The 18,152-nt window shown below is 35.9% G+C and overlaps 1 protein-coding gene across 21 annotated transcripts in view; it reads left to right on the top strand.

The window, feature by feature from the left end:
* Window positions 1-18,152, top strand: part of HDAC9 (histone deacetylase 9) — a 917,296-nt gene that overhangs the window by 530,706 nt on the left and 368,438 nt on the right. For 12 of the 21 annotated variants that reach the window (XM_054559003.2, XM_054559005.2, XM_054559004.2 and 9 more), the window contains one exon: window positions 16,169-16,300. The exons of the other annotated variants lie outside the window; for them this stretch is intronic. In XM_054559003.2, coding sequence (XP_054414978.1) covers window positions 16,169-16,300 — 132 coding nt within the window. The remainder of the gene's footprint in view (window positions 1-16,168; window positions 16,301-18,152) is intronic. 21 annotated transcript variants of the gene reach the window in all.

Genomic DNA, 18,152 nt, shown 5'->3' with positions numbered 1-18,152 from the left:
TTAGAAGGAACTGAATATATTGGAAAGAACAGTCTATTAGTTTTGTCATTTTTTAAAGAGTTTCATTAGCAATCTTCTAATTCAAGCTGTTCCAAAGAAAGAGGTCGTTTTCACAGTTGTCCCTTTTAATTTTGGGAAATGAGACAGGAGAGAAGGAAAAGGAGGAGAGCAAATTTTTACTCGCACTTAACAAACACTGGGCTGGAAGTTGTGGTCACTCTGAGCACATAGAGTGGATTAAGGGACATTTTTGCTTTCAAGGAGCTCAGAGTCTGGTTCTAAGAGATTTTTCTCAACTACCCCTAATGTAAACATTCTAAATTTTATAATGCTTACACTCAAAATCTATCCCTCTCCTAAACAATGAATTAGAAAAAAACAAAAATTCATTGAAATTTACTACTATGTGTTGTGGCTATAATTTTTTTTCTTTCTCCTTTTGTTGTCAAACTGTGAGCCTATTTTATCATTACCTATATGATTGAGTTTAGAATAACTTTTATTGAGCATTTATTCTAAAGTAGTTATTATGCTAGGTTATGATGTTATAAAAATGTGCATCATCTGATTCAGCGTTTGGTCTCTTCTAAATCAGTGTTCTGAAACAATACCAGGGACTCCCAAATCCTGAAATCTATGCATTTTTCTCAGGCTTCCTTTTTCTCTGTGGCTTTTGACCCCATTGTCCAACCCATGCTCCTTAAAGTTTTAACCTCATGGGCTGCCCTTTCATTCATCCACTTTACCTCTCTATTTTTACCACCGCATCCTTTAAATATGAAGCTCATGAAACCTGAGGTTCCTAAAGTTGCATTGTCTCTTCTATTGTTTTAACTTTTCTATTTCAATTGTCACCATCTTAAAGACTTTGATCCTACTTGTTATTCATTCTAACCAGTAGTCGTTTCTGATAGTAGGGTTTAACCCAGCTTTCTCATCTATAAAATGAAAAGGTTGATCAGGACTGCCTTCATTTTTTTTCCTCTAAGTTCTTTTATTTGGGATCTAACTCCACATCTCTAAACTTCAAACCTTTCATAGACTTCAGGCTAACATTTGCAAGGTATCTTGCAACTATTTAAATGTAACAGATTTGGAAGTTGACCCTCCAGTCCTCCACACCTCAAGACTTCCTCCTCCTCCTGAGTTTCTCAGTTCTGCCAATGCCTCTCTCCCAAACATGCAAGCTTGACTTTTGGGTTCAGTTCTGTCTCTGTTGTCTTCTTTGTTGTGTTCTTTTGTCCACTCTATCACCAAGTTATGTCTTTTCCCCCACCTACTTTTTCTCGTTTTTAAAGTAGGAAGCATCAGATGTATTTTTTTTTCTTGCATAATGCCTAGTGTAAACGTTGCACAGAGTAAGTGCTTGGTAAATACTTGTTGAATGGAGTCTCTCTTCTCTTCTTGTCTGATGCTTAGTACTTGTTAAGAAATGGTGAATCACAATTAAAGTCAACAAAATGTGAATCAGAGCAACATTCTCTTTTTTCGACCCATCTTAAGTACAACATTTTTTCTACCCATCATAAGTACAACATTTAAACCATCTGAAATAGAATAAACTGGTTAGAAAAATAGTGTTCTTCTTTGAACCCCTCAAGAATCTGAATTCAGTGAAAATCTGTTCAAACCATAATTCTAATTAAAGGTTTTAGCTGCCAAATAATATGTTCTGGTTAAAGCCAAGTTAGTATTATGGAGTGTTTCATGAATAACAGCACAAGCTTTAAACTTGCTGTTGATTTTCTCATGGGAAACTCAAGTAAAGGAGAATGATACCTCCCTGTTGACTTTAACTTTTAGAAATGCAAAGCATGCTGAAATTGTACATAATTCTCTTCTAAAGAAAAGGAAATAGCATTTCAATGGTTTTCCTCAGTGTCTTATTGAGTTATGGTGGGGCACAATTATGTCTGTTAAACTGATTTACCAGATGGAAGGTTACATTTTATATTTAGCTGATTAAGTTGTAAGAGACTGGAATTGTATCTTATACTATAAAGGTCATATATAAAATTAAAAAATATTTTGATTAACTATTTTGAAGCAGTTAAAAGGTTTAAACTGTTCCCCTGCCTCTTATACTTACATTAAACTAAAAATAAAGTTATTCTTAGAAATAGGCCTATCACAGAGTTGGTATTTGGCTTAATAATATCTCAAATGGAATCTGTAAAACAACAGCAACAAAAAAAGGGAAATATTCCCACTCAAGTTTTGGAAATTGCTTATCTTGGCTATTTAATGTATTCTTAGTATTTTATGGTTAAATTAAATAATCCTTAATTTATATACTTATACCCTATGGAACTTTTACAGAAATATTTAAAGGAAATAAATTATACTTTTTGTCTTTTTTCTCTTTTGGATCTTCTGCAAGTAAACAAATACATTAATAAAACCTTTACCATAGAAAATTACACGTGGCAAAGTGCTAAGTATTAAGTAAATTTTTGTCCTGGCATTTTTGCTGTGTGATCATATATCATTATATACTACTCTTTAATATCCTACTACATTACCTAAAAATAATGCATTAAAAATACAGCCCAGTAAAATCTGATCTAGTCAGAACCAGTATTTCAGAATATTCAGATTTCCAAAATAGCACCAATCTTGGAATTCATTCAACTACTGTATTATTTTCCTGTGGATGCTGTAACAAATTACCACAAACTTAGTTGCCTAAACCAATCTATATTTATTATTTTACAGTGCTGGAGGTCATATGTCCAAAATGGCTTTGACTGGGCTAAAATGAAGGCATCACCCTGGCGTGTTCCTTTCTGGGGACTCTGGGAACGAATCCCTCTCCTTGTTTCTTCTGGCTTCCGGAGGCTGCCTGCAAGCTCTAGCTGTGGGCTCTCCCTTCCTCGTGGCCACTAGGACCAACCAAGCCTTTCTCAAATGGCATTGCACTAACACTCCTCTGCCTCTCTCTTCCTTATTTTTTAAGGACCCCTTGGATAATCCAAGTTAATCTTCTTTAAGTCAGTTGATTGGCAACCTTAAATCCATTTGTAACTTTACCTTTACCTTTACCACCTAATGTGATATAGTCACAAATTCTGGGGAATAGAACATGGACATCTTTGGAGTGGGGCATTATTCTGCCTACCCCAACTGCTTAGAGTTTTCGTTAAGATGGTGTTTTCTACAGTGTACTTTGACTTACTACCCCTTTACCATTTTATGTGAAATTTGTTTGCGATGCCTTTATCCAGACAGTCATCCAGAAAAAGTTGACTAAATAGAAGGTGTTTAACTGATGATCTGTCTAGAAAAGGGTTCAGGGGAGGCCTGAATGAATCTAGACGTGAAATTTTACCTTTTATATCCATTCAAAATAGGTAATAGTGTTTCCTTATAAATATATATTATAAAGAAAATGTATGATATAGTCCAGTAAAGTTATCAATGCTATTGAGGTAGAATTGAATTACCAAGAACATTCCAAAACCATAAAGGTTGTCTAAAGGTTATAAAATCAAAACTTGCAAAGCAAAATTAATAATAACAGATGCCCAGGTGACTTGGAAGGTTCTGAAACAGGACAAGAGCAGGAAGCAAGGTGGTATTTGAACTGGGGAGAGGACAGTCTCCTGTTGGCCAGAAGTCACTGCTGACCCCTTGTCAGTGGTGCTGCTGATCCATGGTACCTGAATGTATCTGAGGGGCTGTGAAGAGTTGAATAGACTTAGAGGTTGCACCTAAAGACTTAAAATTATATTGTGAGAGATAACAATTATTAGTAACAGTAATTAGACTTTTAAAAAATGTACGTGCATCTGTTTATTAAGCTGAACAATGTGATTCCCTAAATAAATAAATGGAACCGTGTTCTGTCCAGAAATCTCAGAACCACACCGGGCGCCTAGTTCTCCTTTATTTCATCCAATACTAACTTCTGTTATTGCTTGCTGTTAAATCTCCCCTTTCTTATCATGCCTACTGTTATAGTTCATTCCCTATTTTGTTCGGCCTCCATTCCAGTTATTAACCACTGATTCCATCATATTCCTGTCCAGTCAATCCTTTGACTTTCTAAAGTTTAAATCTAGTCTTCCTACCCTCTAAAAGAGCCATTTACTGCCTCTTCTGTTATGTACAAGGCTAAAGCTCCTCCATCGCAAGCATGATATCTCTCCCCTCATTCCCTCTCTGACCTCTCAACTCTCCCCACTCCACCACCTCATACCCCTTTGCCCTAGCAGTACTGAAAAAATGGAAATTCCTTGAACAAATCTTTCTGTTTCCCATTCACACAAGCCATTCTCATCTGGTTTTCCAAATGCTCCTTGCTCTTAAAGTGCCCTCTTCAATAGTTCATACTCATCTTTAAATGCTCAGATGATATATACTTCCTCTCTGTTAAGCTTTACCTGGTACCTTCGTACCCACCAGGCCACCCCAAATAGTCACTTCATATTTTACGCCAAATGTATATGCCCAAATATGCTCTGACATATCTCTGTGCATATATCTCTATATTAAAATTACATTCTACTCAGTTGAGGAATCCTTGAGGACAGTATCTTTAGCCTACTTATTATTGTATCCCCAGCATCTTCAGAGAGCTCATAATTGGCACTGAATAAATTTCTGTTATATGAGTAAATGAATATATGCACTAAAATAGGAACTAATACACATTTATTTGGGTATTTAAAATTCTAGAAGTTATTTTACTAAATAATTTTTAAGAATTTAATTTGCAATAACATTTTGGAGGTAAGAGACTAACTGCTTCTGGATGACTGTAACTGGGTAAATCAGAAGAAAACAAGGAAACAAAATTTTTCATGTTAGCAAGTTGATGTTATAGTTTTTAAATTATTTTACTTTAATTCTTGTGGAATGAAATGACTTGCTAGAGGATGATTTTGCAATTTAATGGGAATTGGCTAAAAATTTTCAGATAAACATCAGAGAGAAAAAAACCTAAAGTAATATATTTGAAGAAGATAATTGTATGGCATTTCAAATTAGACAGTGATTTACTATACTTATTGTAGTCAATGTATTCCATTCATTACTTCTGAGCTCTTTAAGGTCAGGAATGCCTGTTATTGTCCGCATTTGCAGGCAAGAAAATCGAGGCACAGAGACATTAGATAATACTTTACTCAGATGTTATGGTGGTAGAGTCAAGACTGGAAAACAACTCCAGACTCTTAGGAGGGTAACAAGATGAGGTTCATGCTGAGAGAACAAATAAGTACAATAAAGTTTAGGTTTATGATGATACCCAGGATATTATCAGGGGATAGGTATTACCTTTCTGGACCATGAAATCCTGACCTATAACGTTTTCTGGGAGTAATTCCATGCTGTCTCCATGTGTGTCTGTATCAAGCACTGGGCTGCACTCTAAATAGATCTCACCTACTAAAATGGCCCCACTCTCTCATGCAGTCAGTTCACATGTAGCTCTTATGAACTGTCTGAGTAGGAGGGACATTAAAACATTTTATATCCACAATAAAATTACTTTTCATGCCATTTCTATTTGAAATGGTATATAAAAGATGTATCTAGTACAGGATTTTGTATATGTATATATATATATGTAGGAGTTCGTTTATTACAGAAAGATTCATAGCAGAATAATTATACAGAATTTTAGAGTGAACAGGACTTGTTTATAAGAAAAAATATATAAACACATGTATGAATTCAGATTTCCCCCAAAGTAGCATGTTATTTGTGAAATACCAATTCAGAAGTATACTTTATGATAAAACTTTGGGATTCAGGTAGAAAAGAAAATTATTTTAGAAACTGGATTGAAGACTGAAACATGTTTATAATCTAGTTCGATTTATTGAAATGATAATTCAAAATGATGCTAGATAGATTTTTAAATTTGTCTTAGGTAAATAAAATATATTTGAAAAATTAAAGCATATAAAGGAGTTAGCATATGAAGGCATTCTGGCCTGTATGAGATATGGATTTCCTTGACTCCAAAATGTAGTATTTGTGATGCTTGCCAGAAAAGAGAAATTCCTTCTGCATTCCACATCTGATCTATGAGGCCTCTTGCCATAATATTCAGCATCAAGAAATTCTTAGAAATTAGGGTAGTTCAGGTTCATCTAGTTCTCTTCTCAACAATATTTGAGACTCAGCCTTTTAATGTAAGTTTCCTTCATGCTTGGATGTATACAGGCATGTATTATTCATTCAGTAACTGTTTATGGAGACCCATTGAGCCTATGTTCTTGCTAGGTACTGGAAATAGACACAAAATCAATGATTACATTATATTTCTGCTAAGCATCGCGGGCTGGAGCCATATTGCAGTGTTTTGAGGTTAGGAAGTGGTAGTGCCAAGTATAGGCTATTTCTTTAACTTGACTATGAAAGTGCAATCGCAGGAAGTAGCTCATAAGGTCTGTGTCTATGGGGGCTTATTTTTATTTGAATGGGAAATATTTGAGCATGTCTACATTCTGAGAAGGAGCCAGAAGAGAGAGGGAATTTGAAGATACATGTTGAATAACCTCTATAAGTATCTCATAGATAAACTAAAATGTGTTTGATGTTTATCTTTGAAGTTTTATTTTTTATTTAGTATTCCTTTCCTCACCAGCATACTTAATCTCCATTCTTTGAATGTGTGGGCTCTGCCCTTGGACGTAGTTATTTCCTCTGCATAGAACTGCACTTCTCCCACCTTTACCTGTCAACATCTCACTGAGCCCTGGAGGATCCTCTTTCAAAGCAAATAAATCTCTGCCTTTCAGCCACAACACTCTGCTTATACCTATCACGTGACACTGATCCCGGTTAGTATATTATTCATTCTTAAGACCATGAGTACCTAGGAGAAAAAGACTCTCTTAACATGCCCTTTTTCCCATTCCTTGATTCCTTGTTTGAATAAATAGCTAAAGGATTTATTCCATGTAGTTGGCACTGTATAGGTACCTGAACAATGGAAATATGGCTACACATGCTTCCAGTCTGCATGTAACTTGCAACCTTGTTTCTCAATATTATTATTCAATAGCTGTTAATCGAATGTAATTAAACAATAGATCTAATTAAATAGTAGGTTTTAATTCTAACTATAAAATAATTAGAATTTTATAACTTACTATTAAAATTTATTTTTATACTGAATCACACTGATTAAAGTGTTTTTATGCAAAAATGATAATTTGTTAAAATGTCATAAAAGTTTTAGAAAGTTATTTTTTCCTGTTTGTCCTAGTATTAAAAAAACAGTAATGAGTCGTACTAAAAGTAGAACTAAAAACCAGTATTACTACTGAGTGGTACTGTTTTTTTTTTTTTAGTACTAGAACAAACAGGAAAAAATAACAAATTTGTACATTCATTCATTCACTCAGTAAACTTTTACTGAGTTTCACCTGAGCCAGCCGAGTGCCAGGCACTCTTGAGGCACATTGGTGAGGAGGAGGAAAGGTGCTGCTCTTAGAGGGAACTGAGTGCACTGTCATGAGCTTTAGATGCTATGGAAAAATGCCCACCTTTCCCCTTCTAGACCATGCTCCTGTTACTTACGGCCCTGATATTGTCTTCCCATGCTATTCTGTGATGCTTCCAATGACTTGGTAGTTCTCTTTCCCATGTATGACCATTTTTTTTCCTATATGTAAAGAGGTTATCATTGTTGTTTCCATCTGTGATAAACCTAAGAATTAAATTTCTATTTACATTGATAGAAGGAAATACAACTTCCTACAAAATTCACACAATGATGTACATAACAGCGCTGTCTTTCGAAGCAAAGCAATGTAGTACACCCAAGTGTCCAACATTGTCTTATTCTTAAATGAAATATTGTGTATTCACATGTAAGTGTGGATATATAATATATAGTATATCCTCATAATGTATTTTTAAAAGAATATATAATTGCTTGGGGAAAAACATAATAGATTTTTAAGTGAAAAACATAATAAATGCAATAATTTTAAGGAATATGTAATTACCTGGGAAAAGACTCATAATATATTATTAAATGAACAAATAGGATATAATCATAAATATAATGATTCTCATTTTCAAATAATTTTACCTATAAAACACAAAGGGAACATTTTAGAGTATACACAAATTTTCCTATTCTTAAAAATCTCAAATATGTATGACTTACATAATCGGAAGCAAACAATAAATTTTATTATAAAATTAGCACTTTTCAAAAGATCATGTTGTAAATTGAGTAACATTTACCAATATGGATTTTGAAAAATGATAATCTTAACAAGTAGACAAAATTGGTGTATTTGCAATTAGAGAATGGATAGATGCAGTAGTATTTCTCAAAGGCAAATAGTATTATAATGTCTTTAGGAAATTGCATTCGTGTATTACCATACATGTGGCTAGAAATTCCCCCAAAATTCTTTTTTGAAAACTTTATATATGAATTACATACTGTTAAGTGGTTATAATTAGAAATAGTTACATTAGAAATTTTGCTCCTTAGTGTCAAAATATATAAAATCTAATTCATAACATTAAAGTTCATTTTATCCCAGCCAGAAGAGGCATACATTGTATTATTTATTGTAGTATGCCGAATAGTACTTTTGAAAATATGTACCTTTTGTATAATTATGAAACTTTTAATTAGAGTAACCTGTGTATTTTGATTAACTAGACTGGAGGATCTACTGTGTCCCCAAAGTGTCTTTCATAATTGTAGTGATTACTGATTTGAACAGTTTCTAGATTTCTACAATACCAGCCTGGGTTAGAGGAGAGATTTGGGCAGGAACTGTGCCAGGAAATCTAACCTTCAGAAAGAACAGAGAGTGAACGAATAGGTGATAAATTATAATAAGTATTTGGTTCCAAGTAGCAAAACATTTAAATATGGCAGCTCCTAAGGGATCCCTTAGAGGAGGAAATAGCAGGAGAAACCCAGGGGAGGGAGAAACTGTGTGGAGAAGTTGACAGATATCCAGTACTGCAGGGAAGAATAGACAATGCCAGAAAGGGATTTGAAGCTGGTGGTGAAGACTTGACCTTCACCTATGATTACAGAGCTAAATGTTCACTACAGGTGGAATCGCTGAATATCCCAAATATTCATTATTTAAAAAAACATGTATGTATGTATTTATTTATTTAGAGACGGAGTCTCACCCTGTCACCCAGGCTGGAATGCAGTGGCATGATCTCGACTCACTGCAACATCCACCTCCCAGGTTCAAGCGATTCTCCTGCCTCAGCTCCCAAGTAGCTGGGATTATAGGGGCGTGCCACCACGCCCGGCTAATTTTTTGTATTTTTAATAGAGATGGGTTTTCACCATGTTGGACAGGCTGGTCTCAAATTCCTGACTTCATGATCTGCCCGCCTCGGCCTCCCAGAGTGCTGGGATTACAGGTGTGAGCCACCATGCCCAGCTTAAAGAAACATTTATTAATCTAGTACTCAATCTTGGTTAATAATTAATCATCTTAATATATGAAATATTATGTTAAAATATTAATATATATAATATTAACACAATGGAAAATTTTCCCTTTTTTCCTTATGATAATTTTCAATAAGAATGAAGAACTTCTACATACCACGCTATGTGGTATTGAAATTTTTTAATCTAAATTATTGTTGTAAAGAATATTCATAACCTAGGATTAAGAGTGAACAGAGGCCGGGTACAGTGGCTCACATCTGTAATCCCAGCACTTTGGGAGGCCAAGGCAAGCAGAACGCTTGAGCCCAGGAATTCAAGACCAGCTTGGACAATGTGGCAAAACCCCATCTCTATAAAAATTACAAAAATTAGCTGGGTTTGGTGGCACATGCCTGTGGTCCCAGCTACCCAGGAGGCTGAGGTAGGAGGATCTTTGAGCCCAGGAAGTTGAGGCTGTAGTAAGCTGAGATCATGCCACTGCATTCCAGTCTGGGTGACAGAGTGAGACCTGGTCTCTGGAAAAAAAAAAAAAAAAAAAGTGAGCAGAGGCAAAATACACATAGTAGGTAGTCCTTCTTAAGTGGATGATGATCTAGTTAAGACTTAGAACTAAACACAATACAATTTATAAGCAGGCAAATTAAAAAGTGAGAAAAATATGTGAAGTCAGTTATTAACCAAAAGTCATTTTAAGTATACTGAGTCAAAATTCAGAAAAGGGCTATTGTTATGGTTATGGTGTTTTCAAACATTACACTAGGCAAAGGAGTGTACCAATTGCAGCCATCTCTCTCTCTACTTATTTTTTTTGTTTGTTTAATTTTAACATAACTTCATCTTACATGTACACCTCATGAAACATTCATTCGACATCTATGTATTGAACAACTTTTTTTTTTATGATAGACAACCAGGTGAGCCAAGAACCAGGATGTGTGGTAGGCATTGTTACCATTCTTTTATAGATGATAAAATGATTCACAGAGATGAAATCACTCATCTGGGGTTACGGTTAGTACATCAAAGAGTTAGCATTGGTGGCTGGGCGCAGTGGCTCACGCTTGTAATCCCAACACTTTGGGAGGCCAAGGTGGGCAGATTACAAGGTCAGGAGCTCCAGACCAGCCTGGCCAACATGGTGAAACCCTGTCTCCACTAAAAATACAAAAATTAGCCAGGTGTGGTGGCACGCCCCTGTAATCCCAGCTACTCGGGAGGCTGAGGCAGGAGAATTGCTTGAACCCAGGAGGCAGAGGTTACAGTGAGCCAAGATCACGCCACTGCACTCCAGCATGGGCGACAGAGCAAGACTCTATCTCAGGGTAAAAAAAAAAGCATTGGAATGAGAAGTCTGGTCTGTTTGTGTCAGAGTCCTATGTGCTTCTACACAAGATAGTTTGTGTGCCTGTCTGCATGCATGTGTGTACAAAAATCACACCCCACAATTATGTACACAGTCACACACATCAATCTCTTAGTAAAATGACAAGTCTGGGCAGTGTCACTCACTGTACCTTGGAATCCTAATTTTTTAACCTTTGCTTCTGCCACCTAGGTTTACTATTCCTCTCCCATGTTTTATTCTCATACCTGCCACCCTAAGTTTATTGTGTACCATGGAGACCAGTATGAGAATAAAGATATGAAATACCTTTAGTTCATGGGGCATTCTTCAGATATTTTCTGTTTCCTTTTATTGAGGATATTTTCTTTTAGGTAAGAAGAGAAAAAGGTATTGGGTCTATTCTGTATATTTTACTATTGATTGTTTTCACTTAAATAATGATAGTCAATTTTTATACAAAGTTTTCATCTCAGCAGGCAAATGTATTCAGATGAGCACACACACTAAAAAGCTTGCCTTCTGTTTCTATGATTAATTGAGATGTAGAGAACGATGGGTGTGGGGTAAAAATGGAAAGGTAATTAGTGCAACTAGGCATGAAATACATTCATATACAAGCAGAACCTCTCCCCAGCTAGTGATCTTTTTCTGGGCTCTGAGGATTTGCATCCCATTAGTAAGTCACTGGCATGGAAATCTTGAGCCTTTGGGAAGACCAGAGCATTAAAAATAGAATTAACTCTAACTGCAAACCGAGTCAGCACACTAGGCCATTAATTCTTCTGCTTGGGTATATATCATGCTGAGCTTCTGTGTGTGGGCTTCTGAAATGTTAGGAGTGAGTTTTATAGAGCATTGCCAGGACTAAATGATAGTTATCTATCATCTCATCTCTCACCCTCACTACTGAGATTTTAATATCTCTCATGACCCAAAACCTGAAATACAGGCAGAAGGTTTTGCTAGAAACATTAAGTAGGGGCCTTTCTTTAGAGAAGTTGTATATTGTATATTTTGTTAACATAAATCTATGTTGTGCTTTACAGTATGTCAGAGATTCCTTATTTTCAAAACCTTATGTCCTTAGATCATCACAATGCCTCAAATGTTGTCCTTTCTAAAACTGAGAATTATACCTTTTTGCATAACTCCACCAACTAATGATAAAAGTTGCCTAGTGTTATTATTTTTAGAAATATTAGTGGTATTGGAAACATTTTAAAATCAACTTCCAAGTATAAAATTTATTGAAACATTTAATATATACAAACTACATAGAGTACTCTCAATTTCTAATAATCTCTCTTTTCTTTTCTTCCCTTACCCTTCTCCAGCTTCTTTGGGAATCTCTGACAGATATTATTTTCTTTAGTCATCCCAGAGCAGCACAGTTATTAACAGCTGCCATTGACTGATTTCCTGTCCCAGGGTTTCTCATACTTGGCACTATTAACATTTGGGTAAAGATAATACTTTGTCATGGGATGCTGTCCTGTGCTTTGTAGGATGTTTGGCAGTACCCCTGGCCTGTACCCATACCAGATGCCTGTAGCAGCTCTCCATACTGATGACCAGAAATGTGTCCAGATATTGCCAAATGTCCCCTGGAGGAGAAATCTTCCCTGGTTGTGAACCACTGGCCTATTCTGTACTAGTCATTATTTCATTTGATCCTATAGTAGCTGCAAGATATGTGGGACTGGCTGGGTGCAGTGGCTCACACCTGTAATCCCAGCACTTTGGGAGGCCAAGGCGAGTGGATCACCTGAGGTCAGGAGTTCGAGACCATCCTGGCCAACATGGCGAAACCCTGTCTTTACTAAAAATACAAAATTAGCCAGGCATGGTGGCACATGCCTGTAGTCCCAGCTACCTGGGAGGCTGAGGCAGGAGAATCTCTGGAACCCAGGAGGCGGAGGTTGCAGCAGTGAGCCAAGATCGCACCACTACACTCCAGCCTGGGTGACAGAGCGAGACTCCGTCTCAAAAAAAAAAAAGATATGTAGGACTATATTAATCAGGATCCTGGCAGGGAACAGATCTTTGCAGCATGGGTCATAGACTTTTATGAAGGGACTACTTAACAAGGAAGTTAGTAAGGTTAAATGAACTGCTTAGGGAAGTGGGGGTACCCAGAAAATAGCAATAGTGGGAGGTCATTCCCACAAAGAAGAGAGGGGAGGAAATTTTTCCTGGAGTGCTGGAGAGCTGGAGCCCTGGAATAGCGGCTTCCAGAGGGAGATGAAGTCAGGAAGAGACATAGCCATGGCCAGTGATGCAGCATTGTGACAGGGAGAGTGTAGGACAGCCTGGCCTCTCCCTCCTCCTTAATTCTTTGGCCACCAGCCTGTCCTGCCAGTAGATTAAGCCCAAGTGAAATCCAACCAGCAAAGAACTAGAGTGTTGCAGCTCCAGGATTCAGCCCCCATGGGCTCAGAGAAGGAAGGAAAATTGAATCTGTTGGAGGGAAAATGAAGAAAATCCCTCCAACATCCCCATTTTAACATGAGAAATCGAGGTTTAATGGTATAAAGTAATTCATCCAGGCATCTATTTGACTCCAGGCACAATGAAGGTATCATCTTAGTTGGTCTGTATGAATGAACTGATGTTCATTCAGCAAGACTATGAATTATTCAAGGTTACTGATTTTAGTAGGTGGTAGATACAAGACTAAAACCCAGTTCTCATTCCTCTTCTGGTGTTTGCTTTTTTTATGTTGACCATTGAAAGAAATCTGAGAGCTGTATATCCAGCTGATTCTCAAGTAGACAAACAGGAGTGAAATCTATCTGCTGACCTTAAAAATCATTTCTTTCTGAAAATTTTGGAAAATTCTGGGTTTCATCTGGAATGTTTAAATGGCATATGCTATTTTTCCAATCTGTCAGCACATTTTTATCTTGATTGCAGACACTCAGCCCCAGCTGATGCAATATATTAGGAGAGGGAGGAGGACAAGACTGAGAATAAGGAGATTTGGGGCCCAGTTCTGGATCAGCCCCTCTTAGCTGTATAACTATCCTTCAGAAATAGTACCAATAATATGTTTCATAAACCCTTCCCTTCTACATTCACCCAGATCTTCACAGTTATTCTCAGGTATCTAATTGGAAAGGCATTAAGCTATGTTTCACAAATGAAGAATCAAGCTTAGAAAGCACTATAATCTCACTGCAAATTTCATAGCAGGAAAATGGTCCCATGCAGACTGAATTCACATCCTTCACTGAAAATGCATGGTCTTTTCTAGTCCACCCACTGCCTTTTGAAGTGATCAATTGATTTACTCCCTATGGACTGCCAATTTGCAGCATTTAATCCATCAGGTTGCATTATAAAATCATATCTCCATCTAAGTTCTGAAAATCTGTGATTTCCTATGGTTATTAGCAAGGCTACAGAGGATACCAATGTAGTTAGCACCTAGGGATTCATGGTTCTTTATTTTTCCTTTCTAGGTTTTAGATAAATATATTTATTATCTATAACTTTTTGGAGGCAAGATCAATATTTTTAAAGTAATTTAAAAATAAATGTGTACATGAAAACATATCTAAGTACATTAATACAGTCCCAGTATCTCACTTTATTCCTGGGTAAGTTGGGGGTTAGAAACTGAGATAGATTCCTACACTAAGGTGAAGTGTGTTGCCACTACTGGAAGATCTGGCAAGAATCCTAATCCTTTCCCAAACTGGTTGGTTTGTTTGCCTTCATGTGGTAGTCCCAGCAAGTGATACATTTCAGATCTCTATCACTTTGAGCTTGTGCTCACCCCTGATCTCTGCCCCACCTTTTGACACCCTACTTTTACAGCGTTTCCGGGCTTTTGGTTTTTTTATCTTTTCAGTATTTTCAGGCATAAAATCAGGTTTACAATACAAAAAAGTAGCTAGCTTTATTTTTTGTATCTGAACTTCATTTTTAAGTTCCTATTTCACCAAGCCAATTCCAAGAAAACACATAATGCAAGAGTTCTCCATCGAAGCTTAAAGCAAAAAGTATAGATATTTGAAGACTAAAACAAAAAAAAAAGTGGAGAAGAATTGTAAGTTCTACCTTTGATATCCCTTGTAGTCTGGCAAAAATATAAATTCCCTCAAAAATATTTTCACTGATAAAATCTGGCTACATTATAACATTGTATCTGCTCTAGATGATTAGTGGTGCTTTGGGAAAAACTATTTTATAATTTTTATGATGATAATACATAAGGAAAGCTGGAGGAGCAACATTTTCAGTATTTAGAATAGACTTATGCCAGACTACCTGGGTACAGAGCCTGGCTTCATCTCCTTTTACCTCTGTAACCTTGGGCAAGATACTTACCCTGTCTCTCTGTTTTGGTTTCCTCGTTGATCTAATCAAATTATAAATAGGCATAGGCTTTTCAGATGTTTTAATGGTTAAACAAGTTGATATTGATAAAACATTTAGAATAGTACTGGAACATAACAAAGACTATATAAATGTTAATTGTTATAGTTAATTGTTAATCAGAAATATCCTTTACATGATGATCATCACCACCACCATCACCACCATCACTACTACCACCACCATCATCACCATCCACTTCTGCTGCACAGAGATGCAATCCAATGTTTCCATTCTTCTAAAGTATAATTATTTTGAAATCAGTGGTATTATTTTAAAAATAGTGAAGCTCTGTAATAAGCTTCACTGTTTAGAATATGAAATAAATGGTAACATACATGTGAATAATGTGCATTTGTATTATGGAATATATAACCTAACTCAGAACCTTCAATTCAAAGACTTAGCCACCTTTTCTTTCCAGCTGATAGTATACTGAATGTATAGAATGTCTTATTTGCAATGATTCTAGTTGGTTTGGTGTCATTACACTGAGTATGTTTCCCCAAGGTTTTAGGTTAGAAACTACTGACAAAAAATATTCCAGGAGTCAGAATTAGACATAAATTATACACTGCAGAGGTGTCTTCTTATTACCACAAGCCAGGTCAGAGTCTCTAAAATCACATTAAGTTACTGTTTTAGTGGTTATTAAGTTTCACCCTTGAGAGAATTAAGAGGCCTGACAATGAAGTATAATAAATCTTACTGTGACCCAAACACAATTAGTAATTAAACTTCCCATTAACAATCCCAAATCTGCTAGATAAAATAAGTAGAAAACTTATATTTTTGTTTACTTTTTACTTTCATATTTAGAGAAGTTGAAAAAACTTTCACACATTTCATAAAAATAATTGCAACATTTGCCTGTTTCATTAATGTAGAGTCAATGCCTCATTTATGTGCTTGGGTTTTTCATTTGAGAATGAGAGTGGACCAAGAAAAGGGTGAGACTTTTTTTTTTTTTTAAACACATGAGCAATTGGCTCTCTATTTTTTTAATTTTTATCTATTTTTTTTTTTGTCTCAATCCCCAGCCTCTGAGCCCAACTTGAAGGTGCGGTCCAGGTTAAAACAGAAAGTGGCAGAGAGGAGAAGCAGCCCCTTACTCAGGCGGAAGGATGGAAATGTTGTCACTTCATTCAAGAAGCGAATGTTTGAGGTGACAGGTAATTGAGGACTGGGCAGACATATGAATGCTGGGAGTAGGAATGAAAAAAATAGTTTAGAATAAATATACCTGCTGCATATTAAAAGTTATTTTGAGGAGAAATATTTCTTGAAAGGAAATTATATTGAAAACTCACAAGTAGTTCAATAAACCTTGCTATGCATTCACCAACTGTGTTAAACAGGAAATGAATGAAAAAACAGAACTATGTGTCAATCAAGGCATAACTAGGGAACACCAAAGCTCACCTTATTCTTTTCAGAAACAGGCAGTCCATTTTGGGAATGCCAACCAGGAGAATATAATTTTTAATGAAATTTGATCAGAAATGAGCAGAGGGAGGTCCAAGAAGAACACTTTCCCCTGTACTCAGACATGAATTTACAAAATACATCTGGGAAAATTAAACTACATGGAACAGCAAAACCTTGACTTTTCAACAAATTTACAGAACTCATAAATGACTTTATGTGTTTACTAGTGAAGTGGGACTTATGGCAGGAGGGGGATATATTGCTTTTTATGAAGGGGAAGAAACTGTCATTTTCATGGGTCTCAAATGGAAGAGTTATTTTTTTAGCTGCCTGTTTTAGTAGAGGGGTTAGGAAATTCAACCTGAGGTCTTACAACACCCCTAGTTCCAGTTGTACCTGGTTTGAAATGAAAGACCTAAGCCTGTAAGAACCAAAAATACTAGCCAAAATACTACTACTTACTACTGTTTTTTGAGTACCTACTTAGAGTCATGTACTGTATCTAGTTGTTTCCTTTGGTTGCATGAAGAAAGAAGTGATGATCTGCAACCACTTTTTTTCCCATTCTCAAGGAAAACTGTGCTTATACCAATGTGGGCAGTTGGTATTAGTTCTCCAAGATCAGATCTTATTTTTAGTAAGTTTTAAAAAATTCTTTATTTTCTATATATCTCTTTTGGCCATGACGGTGTCTACAGGAAGGCAATATAGAGGAAGACTGTGGAAGTGGTGGTAGAAACGTGTATTTAGGTTCTAATGCAACCTAAAAGTTTGGCCGATAATTTTGGGAAAAAAATATTTAGTCTCCTATTCAATCTGGACACCTTTATATGCTTATCTGAAGAAAAGTGTTAGTGATTTCAATGGGAAGTATTTCCTTGGGATAAGAAATATTAAATCAGTGAATAATAAATACAATTATTTTACTAGAGTCTATATGTATTTTCCAACATTAAATATAATCACTAATTTAGATGAATTGAATTCTAAGTTTGGAGTTACAGACTTTTTTCCCAGGAAATACTATTGTATGGAAGTAAATAAAAATCTTAGGTTTTTCTAATAGAGGTCTTTGATGGGCGTGGGCAGTTGGGGAGTGAATTTGTTTTAATGAATGTGAAGAATTATAAACCTATCAGGTGTCTAATGTAAATGTAGACAGGTGGTTTTTCTAACTGCAGAAAGTAAGCCCCTTCTAACAGAAAAACTTCTAGAAAAGAAAAAACTGAATATAATGCTATTTTATTTTGCTTCATAGCCTTAATGTCTGAAGTCATATTTATTTATCCCAATGTGCTTTTCTGTTTTCCTGTAGTCTGTTTTCTTGATCATAGCTTTTTCTACACAGTCACTTTTTCTTCCATACCAAATTGCAGTGGCATTTAGTTCAATACCTATCTCAGTAGTGATTGGTTCCTATTTATAAGGATTCTGATTTACCAGAGTTTTACTTGAATTTCCTTAAATTTAAAATATACTTCTCTTCTTAATTTTGTGAGATAAGCACTCGCCCTTTCATCTCAGGAAACAATATGTATTGGAAGAGAGACTTGTACATTTATTAGAAAGACATTTCTGGTGAGTGGACTTATGGAT

The sequence above is a fragment of the Pongo abelii genome, chromosome 6 (assembly GCF_028885655.2).
Source record: "Pongo abelii isolate AG06213 chromosome 6, NHGRI_mPonAbe1-v2.0_pri, whole genome shotgun sequence".
Taxonomy (NCBI): Eukaryota; Metazoa; Chordata; class Mammalia; order Primates; family Hominidae; genus Pongo; species Pongo abelii.
This window is presented reverse-complemented; position numbering and strand designations above follow the sequence as displayed.